The following is a 16,143-nucleotide window of genomic DNA, read 5'->3' as shown; positions in this document are numbered from 1 at the left end:
GTGGAGTGCAAAGATCGCCCCGGGGGCTTCGGCAGAACATCAAAGAGTATATTAAAAAAAAAGAGTACATTTTCAAATTCTAAAAGAGCGGCACACACGGAACGTCTTTTTAAAAATGCCTTTACGTTTGTGTGTTATTCCTCGTTGCGGTCGTTATCTCTACACTTCTGACGGCCACGATCACTGTCTTATGTGTCTGGGTGCTGCCCATGTGTAGACTTCTTTCGTGGATGGGTCTTGTCCTTATTGCGAGAACATGACCATGGCAACGTTGCGGTCGCGGCTTGCCTTCGTAAAAAAGCAAGCCACCCCAGCGGCTCCCCGCCACGGTCCTTCTACCTACGGGTATGAGACCGCGTCGGTTAGCACTGGGGGCGATTTGGGGACTCCAATGGGACCACCTCCGCCGGGTAACCCCCCACGGACCTCCCATTCCTCAGCATGCTCGCTTGCCCCAGTCGGGCTCTCGGATGAGACCACCGGCTCGTCTCAGTGCGAGTTCAACGTCTTATTCGGGGCCCGGGAAGACGATGAGTTATCGAGCGCAGCATCAGAGAGCGGGCTCGTCCACTCTGATGTGGAGGCTTCGGCTGGGCTTCCCCCTTCGGGCATGGTCGCCAAGTCTCAGGCCGACGCGGAGATGACGGACATGCTTTCCCGGGCAGCCACGAGCGTCGGTCTAGAGTGGAAACCTCCACTCTCCCCTGAACCCTTGCGGCTCGATGATTGGTTCCTGGGCCCAGAGCACCGCTCACGGCCCCGCCCCAGTTCCTTTCTTCCCGGAAGTGCATGAGGAGCTGACAAGATCATGGGTGGCACCTTTTACTACCCGGTCCCGATCTTTCAGCTCCCTCGCTTTCACTACCCTCGATGGTGGGGCGGTCAAGGGGTATTCAGTGATCCCCCAGGTGGATAAAGCGCTTGCAGTGCACTTGTGCCCGCAGAGCGCCACCACCTGGCGCGGGTGCCCGAGGCTCCCGTCCAGGGCCTGTAGGTTTACGTCGTCTCTGAAGGCTAAGGCCTATGGTGCTGCTGGACAAGCCGCCTCCACCCTGCACGCCATGGCCCTCCTTCAGGTACACCAAGTCAAGGTGCTAAAAGAGCTGCACGAGGGTAGTTCTGACCCGGGATTGATGCAGGAACTGCGCTCGGTGACCGACCTAGCTCTCCGTGTGACAAGGGTCACGGCGCGGTCTCTCGGGCAGGCGATGTCCACCTTGGTGTTCCAGGAAAGCCACCTTTGGCTCAACCTGCTCGACATGAGAGAGGCTGACAAGGTACAGTTCCTTGACACCCCCATCTCCCAGGTTGGCCTGTTTGGCGACACAGTCGAGGACTTTGCCCAGCAGTTCTCGGCGGTGAAGCAGCAGATGGAGGCCATTCAACACATCCTGCCCCGGTGCAGCTCAAGACCCCGCACCCCATCTGCTCGTTGCCAAGAGTGTCCTCCTGTAGCAACAGCACCGGCTCCGCCGCAGCCTGCCCCCACGGCCCGGCCCCAGCGTGGAGCCCACTGCAGGAAGCAGATGCCACCCGTCTCACGGCCGGCCGCCAAGAACCCTAGGAAGGCTTCGAAGCACCCCTGAGACGGGTGACCCAGGGACGAGGAGACCCGCTTCTACGGAGCTGGTAAACAGACCACTCCGTTCCCCGGTGGAGGGCCGGGAGGAGAATCTTTTGTTTCATCTTTCGCCGCATGCCCAAGAGGCTGCGGTACCCAAAACTTCAACAAAAGAGTGGTTTCCTTGTTCTCTGGGTCACATGTCAGGTGCGCACGGCCGTCATCATGACCACCGTCCACCGTTCCTTTTTAGCAGGTTTGGCGCTGCAGTGGCAGACCCCCTGCCCCTGCTTTGGCACAAACATGCCCACACCGGGTTGGTTCCGATGGACTGCGGGGACTGCGGGTTCCTCCTCCCCCCTCCTCGACCAATCTTATGGTGGGCGTCAGGAGCCAGGTAAGTGCTTCAATGTCTCTGGACTCAGCACGGCCACGGGGTTCGAGCCCCCTCGACGTGGCGCCTCAGGGTCCACCCCGCTGCAAGGCCCCACCCGCCGGTATGACCGACGTGATTATCCCCTTGGTCCCCCTCGCCGGGAGTTTGGATGTGTGGCTTGTGCTTTCCAACCCGTCGCGATGGCTGACCCGGACCGTCCGACTAGGCTATGCGATTCAGGTCGCCAGGCGCCTACCCAGGTTCAGCGCCGTCCGCTTCACCTCAGTGAAGGGCAAGAACACCGCTACCTTGCGTGCGGAGATCGCTACCCTTCTACGGAAGGGTGCGATAGATCCTGTCTCAGCGGCCGAGATGAAGAAAGGGTTTTACAGCCCCTACTTCATCGTACCGAAGAAAGGCGGTGGGTTGCGGGCAATACTAGACCTGCGAGTACTGAACCTGGCCTTGGCCTGAACCGGGCCTTCGGCCTGTCCTTGTCCCCTCGTGTCTTCACGAAGGTCGCAGAGGCAGCCCTTGCCCCGCTAAGGGAAGTGGGCATCCGCATCCTCAATTATCTCGATGACTAGCTAATCCTAGCTCACTTTCGGGATGGGTTGTGTGCGCACAGGGACCTGGTGCTCACGCACCTCAGCCGACTGGGGCTTCGGGTCAACTGGGAAAAGAGCAAGTTCTGCCCGGTTCAGAGCATCTCTTTTCTCGGCTTGGAGTTGGACTCAGTCTCGATGACGGCTTGCCTCACGAACAAGCATGCACAGTCGGTACTGAACTGTCTGAAGGCATTCAGACAGAAGACAGTGGTTCCACTGAAACTTTTTCAGAGGCTCCTGGGGCATATGGCATCCTCAGCGGTTGCCACACCGCTCGGGTTGATGAATATGAGACCACTTCAGCACTGGCTTCAGACTCGAGTCCCGAGATGGGCATGGCGCCATGGGACACATCGGGTGGTCATCACACCGATCTGTCACCGCCTCTTCAGCCCTTGGACCGACCTTGCATTTCTATGGGCAGGGGTTCCTGTAGAGCAGATCTTCAGGCACGGTGTTGTTACGACGGACACCCCCAAGATGGGCTGGGGCACCGTATGCTACGGGCACACAGCCGCCGGAGAAAAAAAAGAGGAAAGGAGGCCACGGCTGGGCTAGCCTTTCGCTATTTTTTGGGCAGTCGACTTGTTCCCGAAGGACCGTTCGACACTCATAACGGTGTTGGGGGAGGTTACGTGACGGCCTGGTGCGCTGACTACGAGGCACACAGCAGTCTGCCCATCTTGCACTGCCAGTCCACGTAACACAGTTCAGCTAGTTGTGGCATTTTGTATAGGGACCCCTAGTGTCACACAACGACACAACGTTGCTTGAGTGACAGATAGGGAACGTCCTGGTTACTTTTGTAACCTCTGTTACCTGAGGGAGGGAATGAGATGTTGTGTCCCTCTTGCCACAACACTGAACTACCCGCTGAAATGGCCGGGACCTTGTCTCGGCTCCTCAGCACAAAACCTGAATGAGTGGTTGCATACCAGCTCCTTTTATACCCATATGTCCGGGGGAGTGGCATGCAAATTCCACTCGCCAATTCCCATCGGCCTTTTTTCAAAAAGCAGAGGTGTTTGGGGCCCCCAAGAGTGACCCCTAGTGTCACTACATCGACACAACGTCTCGTTCCCTCCATCAGGGAACGGAGGTTACGAAAGTAACCAGGATGTTTTTGTCCTAACCAGCTGCGATGAGCGACTGGACATTCTGTGGATCACTTGGTTTCTATTTGCGGCATCGCGCGTTGAAGCCCCGTCCACTGTGTACTGGCACTGGTCCAAAATCTTTATCATAACTGTGTATTGAAGCCAGCATCTCGCTATCCAGCTAACAAACCACTTGATTTTGGCTGAGAATGTCACACCTACCGACTGTTTCTCTGAGGTCTCGTTCTCTTCAGTTGAAGTTTTGTCTCACATACACCTGTTCAGAATGGAGAAGAAGTGACATTACCAGCTCCCTCTGCCTTTCTCTCCGATTCGTCCAGTTAACTTTCAGTAAGTGAAACATCCAAAACCTCCTAAACACTGCGGTTTCCAGTACTCTCTTTCTGACTGTGGCTTCTTTGTGTATGTGTATCTCCTCTTCGACTCTTCAGACATGTTTTGTAAGTTCGGTAATGTGGTTTGTGTGCAGCTGTGTTGTGTTTTCTGTTGTTAACATCTCTGTGGTGGTCCCCTTGTACCAAACATGCAAGTTTTCACTTGAACGCCCAATCTCGTGAGCAGGGGCTGCGTAACTGCTGCTCTCATGCACTCTCATGAACGTGCACAGGACAACAATGGCCGGTCCAGATTTTCACTAAATAAGTTGGATTTAGATTTTTCTCACCAAACCTTAATGTTTGCCTTCGGAAAAAGGCATGAGTCACATTGAATAATTTATTAGACTTCTGAATTATACGTTTGCGTCCTTTTGAAGCTTGAAGAGGTGGTCACCATCCACTGCCACTGTATGACATCACTGAGCAGAATTTTTTTTCAAAATTTCTCCCTTTCTGTACCAAAAACGAAATAAAGTCATACTGGTTTCGAACAACATGTAGGTAAGTAAAAAAAGTGTGAATTTTTATTTTGGGGTAAACTATCCCTTTACGGTTAACATTGTCAATTGCATGAAATCCTCATGTGCTTCATACGTAGGTTGACGCCAAAGATTGGATTTCCATGGAGTGAAATAAGGAACATCTCTTTCAGTGACAAGAAGTTCATAATCAAGCCTATTGACAAAAAGGCCCCAGTAAGTCTTGCATTTCCCACTTTGCATGAATTTTAAACTGCAACAAATGTATGTGTTGTTTTCTAAAATAAAATAGGTATTTAATGCACAACATGTCCATTATATATAATTTTTTTTCAATCAATATCAAGATTTTAGATTAAAATGCATAGCAGAAAAGTATATTTAGGTGCTGTGATGGGTCACCATTTCTTTTAAGCCTTTAACCATTTTTATTCAACTTTTTGCCTTGACTAGTTCATTTTAAATGAACATGGAGTGATAAATAAATTTTTTTAAAATATGCATATTCCAATGTATTGCATGCATATTAATAAAGTAATGAGAATTAATTTTAGATGAAGTATATCATGTCACACAGCACAAAGTCAACTTCCCCAAAAGTATTTTGAATACCCATATACCATGAAATATATAGGAAACATATATATATATTTTTAACCTCCTCAATCAATTCTTATATCTGCAGAGTTTGAAGAATAAGCCCATAGGTGTGGCACTAATGTCCGTTATTAGCCTAGGTCATATTTTACAACAACCACACTGATCGTGCTACTGTTCCATTGGACAAACTACACCCTTTTCTCTCTCTCTCTTTTTCTTTCTCTCTCTCTCTCTCTCTCTCTCTCTCTCTCTCTCTCTCTCTCTCTCTCTCTCACTCTCTCTCTTTCTGTCTCTCTGTCTCTCTCTTTCTCTCCCAAAACTACATCTCATTTTGTTTATTTGACATATTATAGTTTTTTGTTGTGTCTGAAGACACATTTTTAAGATCTTGTGACCAATCTCCAGGAAGGACCTCATATTTTTACTCTACAGGAGATTGCTTTTCAACCATGACAAAATTGCATGATTTTTGCCTCAAGCTTCCTGGCTCATATTGCTAACTTCCAGTTATTACTCTAAATATTCCAATTACTGTACAAATATTCCCTAACAATGCGGAAGTGGTCTTTCATTTCCAGCTTTCTTTCATATATTGTATAGATTTAAAGGAATATTCCAGGTTCAATACAAGTTCAGCTCGATCGACAGCATTTGTGGCATAATGTTGATTACCACAAAACATTTTTAGATAAAAAAAAAAAAAAAGCAAAAATCGAGGTCACAGTAAGGCACTTACAATGGAAATGACTGGGGCCAGTTTTTGGAGAGTTTAAAGGGAAAAATGTATAATTTATAAAGTTTATAATTAAAATAAAATCACTTAAATTAATTCTTATTTTAAAACTTGCATTTTATTTGAGCTGTGAATTTGTTTAAATAGATGTTTTTATGGTCATTTTAGGGTTTACGGCGTTGCAACATCATGGCAACAAAGTTGTAAAGACTAGTAAGCAATTTTTTCACACTAAAATCATGTTAACATATTGCATATTGTAATGTGCATATTGTTGACATCGTCTGGCTCTAAACAGTGAGGATTTTAATGTTTACGTATTGGCCCCATTTACTTCCATTGTAAGTGCCTCACTGTTATCCAGATTTTTGCTCTTTTTAAAGAAAAGGTGGGATGAGTCAAAATTAATATTTTGTTGTAATCAACATTATGCACTAAGAGCTGTTTATTGAGCTTAACTTGTATTGAACCTGAAATATTCCTTTAAGGGGAATGTTTAGAAAACATATTTACCCTATTATTCATGCGTACAACACTATTAAATGTCACATCCTGTACTCGCTCTTGTTTTTTCAGGACTTTGTGTTCTATGCATCACGCTTGCGCATTAACAAGCGCATTCTGCTGTTGTGCATGGGAAACCATGACCTTTACATGCAGCGCAGGAAACCTGACACCATTGAGGTGCAGCAGATGAAGGCACAGGCCAGGGAGGAGAAACACCAGAGACAGATGGAGAGGTGAGGAAATGCCATTCATTGCCCAGACTGCATCATTATATAACAAAGACCAGCTGCCCTGTTTAGCATAGCAAGACACTGGGCAGCTCAGGACAGATCATCACCACTTCAATAATTTGATAATAACATTATTTTTTATTATATATAAGATATCAGACCGGCCTGACAAGGCTGGGAAACCAGCTACCCAGCCTAGGGTGGCTTTAGCTAGGGTTTTTTTTCAGCAAGGAGATTAAAGGGATAGTTCACCCAAAAATGAAAGTACTCTCATAATTTACTCACCCTTATGCCATCCCAGATGTGTATGATTTTCTTTCTTCTGCTGAGCACAAACAAAGATTTTTAGAAGAATATCTCAGCTCTGTAGGTCCTTACAATGCAAGTGAATGGGTATCAAAATTTAGAAGTTTCAAAAGGACATAAAGGCAACACAAAAGTTATCCATAAGACTCCAGTAGTTAAATTAATATCTTCAGAAGTGATGTGATAGGTGTGGGTGCAAAACAGATACATTTTTAAGTCCTTTTTGAAACAAATGTATAAATTTATGAACACTCACATGAGATGAAGACTGCAGTCGTATCAGTATCATTTACCTTATAAAAGCTGTTTTATTCTACATGAAGAAGGTTCCCTCATGGGGGGCTGCCATGTTGGAATCATACGACTAGCCAAATCCTTCTCACTTTATCTCAGTAACCACTTTCACTTATTGATTAAAATTATCTTTGCTGACTGTGAAAAGTGAATTTCTACAATGGCATGAATTTCTACAATGGCATCTATGACTGAAAACTGTTGATTTTGAATGATGCTGCATCCATGCCACCAGGTGTCAGTGAAAGTTCAAGATGAAACTATAACTATTGACGTTATATCTACACTTTATCACTATACCAACCCCCCCCCAGCACCTTTTTTTAAAAGGCCCCCTCAGCACCTTTTTTTTTTAAATTAATTTTAATCAAAACAAACTTCTGTTATTATTTATTTTTACACAAATGATGTTGCTCCATCAATACTCAATAATATTTCAATACTGATACACTTTGTGACAAGAAATAAACAAAAACAAGGGGGGCCTTTGTACCATTCCTTTTAAATGTGTGTGCTAGCTGTGTTGTTTTCTTCCCAGAGCCCAGCTAGAAAATGAGAAGAAGAAAAGAGAAGCAATTGAGAAAGAAAAAGAGATGGTGGAGAGAGAGAAGCAAGAGATGATGATGAAGCTGTACCAGTTTGAGGAGCAGACCAAAAAGGTTGAGAGAGGTAAGGAAATTTGACTAGCTAATGATATCCAAGATTAAGTAATTCATGTTTTGAATTATAACATTTATTGAAGTATTTAAGCAAGGAATAATGTACAGTTTCCTAGTCCATCCATCTATTTTCTTTACCGCTTAGTCCATTAGGGTCACGGTGGCAATAGAGATAGCAGAGAGGCCCAGACATCCCTGTCCCCTGCAACTTCCTCCAGCATAACCCGGGGGATCCCCAGCCACACCCAGGCCAACTGGGAGATATAATCTCTCCAGCAGGTCCTGGGCCGACCTCGGGGTCTCGTCCCAGTTGGCTGTGCCTGGAAAACCTCCAACGGGAGGAGCCCAGGGGGCATCCTTACCAGATGCCCGAACCAACTCAACTGGCTTCTCTCAATGCGGAGGAGTAGCGGCTCTACTCTGAGTTTCTCCCGGAGTTTCTCCTTACCCTGTCACGGAGAGTGAGTCCTGCCACCCTGCAGAGAAAACTCATTTCAGCCACTTGTATCCGTGATTGTATTCTTTCGGTCATTACCCAGAGTTCATGACCATAGGTGAGGGTAGGGATGTAGACCGACCAGTAAATAGAGAGCTTTGCCTTATGGCTCAGCTCCCCCTTCACCACTACAGTCCGGTACAGCGACTGCATTACTGCTGCCGCTGTTCCCAGTCTGCAGCCGATCGCATGCTCCCTTCTCCCCTCGCTTGTGAATAAGACCCCAAGATACTTAAACTCCTCCACCTGGGGTAAATTTTCTCCCCTTACCTGAAGGGGGCATGCCATCCTTTTCCATGAGAGAATCATACACTCAGACTTGGAGGTGCTGATCCTCATACCAACTGTTTCACACTCGGCTGCAAACTGTTCCAGCACGTGCTGGAGGCATCCATGTGACGGTGCAAAAAGGACAACATCATCTGCAAAAAGTAGAGACATCACCTTTCAGCCCCCACATAGAATGCCCTCCTGACCTCAGCTGCGCCTCGATATCCTGTCCATGAAAATCATAAACAGGAGTGGAGACGAGGCACAACCTTGGCGGAGTCCAACACTCACATTGAACGAGCTTGACTTCATGCCGAGTATGCGGATACAGCTCTCGCCACTTGACCGAATGGCCTGCAGTAGTGGCCCTGGCACCCCATACTCCCGAAGCACCTCCCATAGAATTTATCGGGTCATAGGCCTTCACCAAGTCCACAAAACACATGTAGACTTGATTGGCAAACTCCCAAGCACCCTCAATTATCTGTGAGAGGATGAAAAGCTGGTCCACTGTTCCACAGGCAGGACGGAATCTGCATTGTTCCTCCTCAATCTGAGGTTCATCTATCGGCTGGAGTCTCCTTTCCAGCACCCTGGCATAGACTTTCTCGGGGAGGCTGAGAAGTGTGATACCCCGGTAGTTGGCACACACTCTCCAGTCCCCTTTCTTAAATATAGGGACCATCACCCCGGTTTGCCAATCCAAATGCACTGTCCCGAGGTCCATGCAACATTGCAGAGGTGTGTCAGCCATGACATCCCCACAACATCCAGGGCCTTAAGCAGTTCCGGGGCGAATCTCATCCACCCCTGGAGCTTTGCCACTGAGGGACTTCCCAACTACCCCCATGACTTCCACCTAGGAAATGTACTCTGATACCCCGGAAGACTCTGGCCCAGCCTCCTGTAAGGGAGGCATATCTCTTGGGTTTAGGAGTTCCTCGAAGTGTTCCTTCCACCTCCCGACAATGTCCTCATTTGAAGTCAGAGTTTCTCCACCTCTACTGAACACAGCTTGAGTGAGGCTCCTCCGACCCCTCCTGAGCTGCTGGATGGTTCTCCAGAACCTCTTTAAGGCCAACCGAAAGTCTTTTTCCATGGCCTCCCCAAACTTCTCTCATGCTCCGGACTTTACTTCTGCAACCGCAGCTGCTGCCGCCTTTTTTGCCTGCCGGTACCTATCTGATGAGTCAGGAGTCCCCAGAGTCAAGCAGGCCCTAAAGGCCTCCTTTTTCAGCTTGACGGCTTCCCTCACCACCGGTATCCACCAGTGGGTTCTTAGGTTGCTGTTGTTACTGGCACCAACAAGATTTTGGCCACAGCTGCACCTGGCTGCTTCCACAATGAAGGTTTTTTAACAGGGTCCATTAGGACTCCATGTCCCCCACCTCCTCCGGGACATGGGAGAAGTTCTCACGGAGCTGGGAGTTAAAATCATTCTGGATAGGGTCCTCTGCCAGTCATTCCCAGCACACCCTCACTGTGTGCTTGGGTCTACAGGGTCTGTCTATAAGTTTCTCCCACCATCTGATCCAGCTCACCACCAGATGGTGATCGGTTGACAGCTCAGCACCTCTCTTCACCCGAGTGTCCAGAACATGTGGCCTCAAGTCAGATGAAATGAAGTCAATCATTGAACTTTAGCTTAAGGAGCTCTGGTACCAAGTACACTTATGAGCATCCTTGTGTTCGAACATGTTGTTTGTTATGGACAAACCATGACTAGCACAGAAGTCCAATAACATTTCATCATTTGTGTTTAGATCAGGCAGGCTGTTCTTCCCAATCACCCCACTTCAGATTTCCCAGTCATTGCCAACATGAGCATTGAAGTCCCTCAGCAGGACTATGTAGTCTGTAGGTGGGGCCCAATCCAGAACCCCACCCACTTTCTCCAAGAAGGTAGAATACTCTTAACTGCTGTTTGGTGCATAAGTACACACAACAGTCAAAGTTTTACTCACTGCGTCCCTAATTCACATTGAGGCGACCCTCTCATCTACCAGGAGAAACTCCAACTGCGAGGCAGCCAGCCGGGGACTTGTGAGTATCCCCACACCCATCTGGCGGTAGGAGAGGGACCACCCCTTAATGAGGAGTTTGGTTCCAAAGCCAACATTGTGAGTGGAGGTGAGCCCAACTATATCTAGTTGGTATCTCTCAACCTCCTGCACCAGCTCTGGCGAAGTTACGTTCCACGTGCCAAGAGCTAGTTTCTGCCGCAAGGGTCCATGATGCCACGGGCCACCCTGCCCCTTCCTGCTGCCTAAAAGGCATTGCACCTGACCCCCATGTTGAACCTTGTCGGTGGAGGCTCACATGGCCCCCCCACGTTGCCTGTTTGGGCTGAACCCGGCCAGTTACGTGGGCTGCCTGGCCACAGGGCACTTGCCTAGGAGCACTACCCCTAGGCCTGGCTCCAGGGGTAGGTCCCAGTGACTCTCTTCAAGGCAGGGTAAATGTTCTCCTTTTACCATCTTCCACTGGGGGTTTTTGGATCATGTTAATCTGGATCTTCACCCCAGACCTGTTCGCCATGGGAGCATACTGCTCCTGACACTATAGCTCTGGAGGCCCCGATTCAGTAAGGGAGTTTCCTAGTCATTATAGCAAAATAACTTTTAGGATCACTTTCAGGACCCTGCTGCGAATGAGAAAGGAGAAAGGTCTTATATCACCGTAATCAGGTTTATTTTGCAATTACGACAGATTGACTGTATATTATCCAGCTTATTACATGACTACTTACCAAATAAATAAATATTAAGTTGAGTTAAATATTTATTTTAATTTAAATTATTTTATTATGTGAGATGACAGAGATCATTGAGTGGTACGAGAAACACAAAACTAGCAAATAAGACAACCCTCAATATAGTTTCTATTGTTGTATAGCAATATATTATTTATAGTATTATACTGTAATAGTACAGGTGCATCTCAATAAATTAGAATGTCGTGGAAAAGTTCATTTATTTCAATAATTCAACTCAAATTGTGAAACTCATGTATTAAATAAATTCAATGCACACAGACTGAAGTAGTTTAAGTCTTTGGTTCTTTTAATTGTGATGATTTTGGCTCACATTTAACAAAAACCCACCAATTCACTATCTCAAAAAATTAGAATACATCATAAGACCAATAAAAACATTTTTTTTAGTGAATTGTTGGCCTTCTGGAAAGTATGTTAATTTACTGTATATGTACTCAATACTTGGTAGGGGCTCCTTTTGCTTTAATTACTGCCTCAATTTGGCGTGGCATGGAGGTGATCAGTTTGTGGCACTGCCGAGGTGGTATGGAAGCCCAGGTTTCTTTGACAGTGGCCTTCAGCTCATCTGCATTTTTGGTCTCTTGTTTCTCATTTTCCTCTTGACAATACCCCATAGATTCTCTATGGGGTTCAGTTCTGGTGAGTTTGCTGGCCAGTCAAGCACACCAACACCATGGTCATTTAACCAACTTTTGGTGCTTTTGGCAGTGTGGGCAGGTGCCAAATCCTGCTGGAAAATGAAATCAGCATCTTTAAAAAGCTGGTCAGCAGAAGGAAGCATGAAGTGCTCCAAAATTTCTTGGTAAACGGGTGCAGTGACTTTGGTTTTCAAAAAACACAATGGACCAACACCAGCAGATGACATTGCACCCCAAATCATCACAGACTGTAGAAACTTAACACTGGACTTCAAGCAACTTGGGCTATGAGCTTCTCCATTCTTCCTCCAGATTCTAGGACCTTGGTTTCCAAATGAAATACAAAACTTGCTCTCATCTGAAAAGAGGACTTTGGACCACTGGGCAACAGTCCAGTTCTTCTTCTCCTTAGCCCAGGTAAGACGCCTCTGACGTTGTCTGTGGTTCAGGAGTGGCTTAACAAGAGGAATACGACAACTGTAGCCAAATTCCTTGCTCTTGATAACTTGACCCCAACCTCAGTCCATTCCTTGTGAAGTTCACCCAAATTCTTGAATCGAATTTGCTTGACAATCCTCATAAGGCTGCGATTCTCTCGGTTGGTTGTGCATCTTTTTCTGCCACACTTTTTCCTTCCACTCAACTTTCTGTTAACATGCTTGGATACAGCACTCTGTGAACAGCCAGCTTCTTTGGCAATGAATGTTTGTGGCTTACCCTCCTTGTGAAGGGTGTCAATGATTGTCTTCTGGACAACTGTCAGATCAGCAGTCTTCCCCATGATTGTGTAGCCTAGTGAACCAAACTGAGAGACCATTTTGAAGGCTCAGGAAACCTTTGCAGGTGTTTTGAGTTGATTAGCTGATTGGCATGTCACCATATTCTAATTTTTTGAGATAGTGAATTGGTGGGTTTTTGTTAAATGTGAGCCAAAATCATCACAATTAAAAGAACCAATGACTTAAACTACTTCAGTCTGTGTGCATTGAATTTATTTAATACACGAGTTTCACAATTTGAGTTGAATTACTGAAATAAATGAACTTTTCCACGACATTCTAATTTATTGAGATGCACCTGTATATATATTTTTATATTGCAATATTAAATATTATATTGTATATTATTTTTATATAAAATTATACAAAATATTTTACCGCAGAAGACTGTGACTCAACAGTCAGAATCAAGTGTTCCAGAAAAACTTAGTTGTGTCCCAAAGACACACTATACACTATGCACTTATTAAATATACTATGCACTCAGCCATGTAGTGTATGAATTTTCAAAGTGTAGTATCATCCCAAATGGAACACTTAATGGTTTATACTACACGGAAGCATTCGCTGTTTAACAGCTGATGGAAGTGACATTTCAAACGCACATGATGTGTTGCCACTAGCTTTAGCATGTTAGCCAACCTCAATTCAACACTTGTATCTTAAACAACATACATATTCACACATCGTGGGGTGATGGTAGCATTCAACTCACATTTGTAAGGTGCTGTATCCACTGAAGTTTCGTCAGCTGCTACATTCTTCATTATTTACAATTGTTTTGTCAGACCAGCAGTGCAGCCAGGTAACTTCGCCCCTTCCACTATCTATGGCAAGCCACGTGCACTGAGTGCATGAAGTGTCCAACATTCCACACTCCGTTTTGATGGTTGAAAAAGTGCATCATCCGGGTACTTAATGTACACTTCTTTTTGCTGCATTTTCAGTGTAAACATACTACTCACACTACTTCCACTACAAAATGCCGTAGAATAGTGCAGAAGTATGCGGTTTGGGATGCACCTCCTGTAATAAGCTAGATTATTTGTCCTATATGTTATATATATTTTGTTATCCTGGTAGCTATATTGATCCAAATCTGGATTTAATTTACACATGCAAAATGTCAGCCAGTTTAACCCTACTCAAACTTGCCACATGAATGCAACAAATGATGTATTATACAGTGCATCTGGAAAGTATTCACAGTGCTTCACTTTTTCCACATTTTGTTATGTTACAGCCTTATTCCAAAACGGATTAAATTCATTATTTTCCTCAAAATTCTACAAACAATACCCCATAATGACAATGTGAAATAAGTTTATTTGAAATCTTTGCAAATGTATTAAAAATAAAAAACGAAAAAAATCACATGTATATAAGTATTCACAGCCTTTGCCATGACAATCAAAATTGAGCTCAGGTGCATCCTGTTTCCACTGATCATCCTTGAGATGTTTCTACAACTTGATTGGAGTCCACCTGTGGTAAATTCAGTTGATTGGACATGATTTCGAAAGGCACACACCTGTCTATATAAGGTCCCACAGTTAACAGTGCATGTCAGAGCACAAACCAAGCCATGAAGTCCAAGGAATTGTCTGTAGACCTCCGAGACAGGATTGTATTGAGGCACAGATCTGGGGAAGGGTACAGAAAAATTTCTGCAGCATTGAAGGTCCCAATGAGCACAGTGGCCTCCATCATCTGTAATTGGAAGAAGTTTGGAACCACCAGGACTCTTCCTAGAGCTGGCTGCCTGGCCAAACTGAGCGATCGGTGGAGAAGGGCCTTAGTCAGGGAGGTGACCAAGAATCCGATGGTCACTCTGACAGAGCTCCAGCATTTCTCTGTGGAGAGAGGAGAACCTTCCAGAAGAACAACCATCTCTGCAGCACTCCACCAATCAGGCCTGTATGGTAGAGTGGCCAGACGGAAGCCACTCCTCAGTAAAAGGCACATGACAGCCTGCCTGGAGTTTGCCAAAAGGCACCTGAAGGACTCTCAGACCATGAGAAACAAAGATTGAACTCTTTGGCCTGAATGGGAAGCGTCATGTCTGGAGGAAACCAGGCACCGCTCATCACCTGGCCAATACCATCCCTACAGTGAAGCATGGTGGTGGCAGCATCATGCTGTGGGGATGTTTTTCAGCGGCAGGAACTGGGAGACTAGTCAGGATCGAGGGAAAGATGAATGCAGCAATGTACAGAGACATCCTGGATGAAAACCTGATCCAGAGCGCTCTGGACCTCAGACTGGGGTGAAGGTTCATCTTCCAACAGGACAACGACCCTAAGCACACAGCAAAGATAACAAAGGAGTGGCTCCAGGACAACTCTGTGAATGTCCTTGAGTGGCCCAGCCAGAGCCCAGACTTGAACCCGATTGAACATCTCTGGAGAGATCTGAAAATGGCTGTGCACTGGCGCTCCCCATCCAACCTGATGGAGCTTGAGAGGTCCTGCAAAGAAGAATGGGAGAAACTGCCCAAAAATAGGTGTGCCAAGCTTGTAGCATCATACTCAAAAAGACTTGAGGCTGTAATTGGTGCCAAAGGTGCTTCAACAAAGTATTGAGCAAAGGCTGTGAATACTTATGTACATGTGATTTTTTTTCCCGTTTTTTATTTTTAATAAATTTGCAAAGATTTCAAACAAACTTCTTTCATGTTGCCATTATGGGGTATTGTTTGTAGAATTTTGAGGAAAATAATGAATTTAATCCATTTTAGAATAAGGCTGTAACATAACAAAATGTGGAAAAAGTGAAGCGCTGTGAATACTTTCCGGGTGCACTGTAGTTAAATGACTGCTGCCTCCTTCTGGTTGGATGTGTATTGCTCAGATCTGCAAGAGCAGTTTGAGAGGGCCCGAAAATTGGAAGACGAGAGGAGAAAGGTAGAGGAGGAGGCGGCACGACTGGAGGCTGAAAGACAGGCAGCACTGATTGCTAAAGAAGAGTTGGCCAGGAAAGCTGAAGATCAGATGAAAACTCAGGAGCAGCTGGTGAGATGCACAATGCACCTTAAACAGTGGAGATCAGTAACAACTATTCTGTTAGCCAATTTGTGTAAAGGGGCAGAACATCTGGATAAAGTATTTTCTGTCTAGAGTGAACTGGATTGAGATGCTGCTGCTGCTGATGGTACCATGTTGATATTGTTTTTAAAGGCAGCAGAACTGGCTGAGTACACAGCGAAGATTGTCTTGCTAGAGGAAGCCAAGAGAGTGAAGGAAGAGGAAGCCAATGAATGGCAGAACAGGGTGAGTTACAAGCTGATATATTTAGGCTCATATGTAATGAAATTATGGAAAACAAACAATTTAAACA

At 45.8% G+C, this 16,143-nt stretch overlaps 1 protein-coding gene across 1 annotated transcript in view; it reads left to right on the top strand.

Moving 5' to 3' along the window:
* Positions 1-16,143, top strand: part of ezra (ezrin a) — a 45,955-nt gene that overhangs the window by 21,882 nt on the left and 7,930 nt on the right. The window contains exons 7-11 of the mRNA XM_051722171.1: positions 4,639-4,735; positions 6,429-6,592; positions 7,728-7,858; positions 15,658-15,818; positions 15,984-16,076. Coding sequence (XP_051578131.1) covers positions 4,639-4,735; positions 6,429-6,592; positions 7,728-7,858; positions 15,658-15,818; positions 15,984-16,076 — 646 coding nt within the window. The remainder of the gene's footprint in view (positions 1-4,638; positions 4,736-6,428; positions 6,593-7,727; positions 7,859-15,657; positions 15,819-15,983; positions 16,077-16,143) is intronic.

The sequence above is a fragment of the Myxocyprinus asiaticus genome, chromosome 17 (genome assembly GCF_019703515.2).
Source record: "Myxocyprinus asiaticus isolate MX2 ecotype Aquarium Trade chromosome 17, UBuf_Myxa_2, whole genome shotgun sequence".
NCBI lineage: Eukaryota > Metazoa > Chordata > Actinopteri > Cypriniformes > Catostomidae > Myxocyprinus > Myxocyprinus asiaticus.
This window is presented reverse-complemented; position numbering and strand designations above follow the sequence as displayed.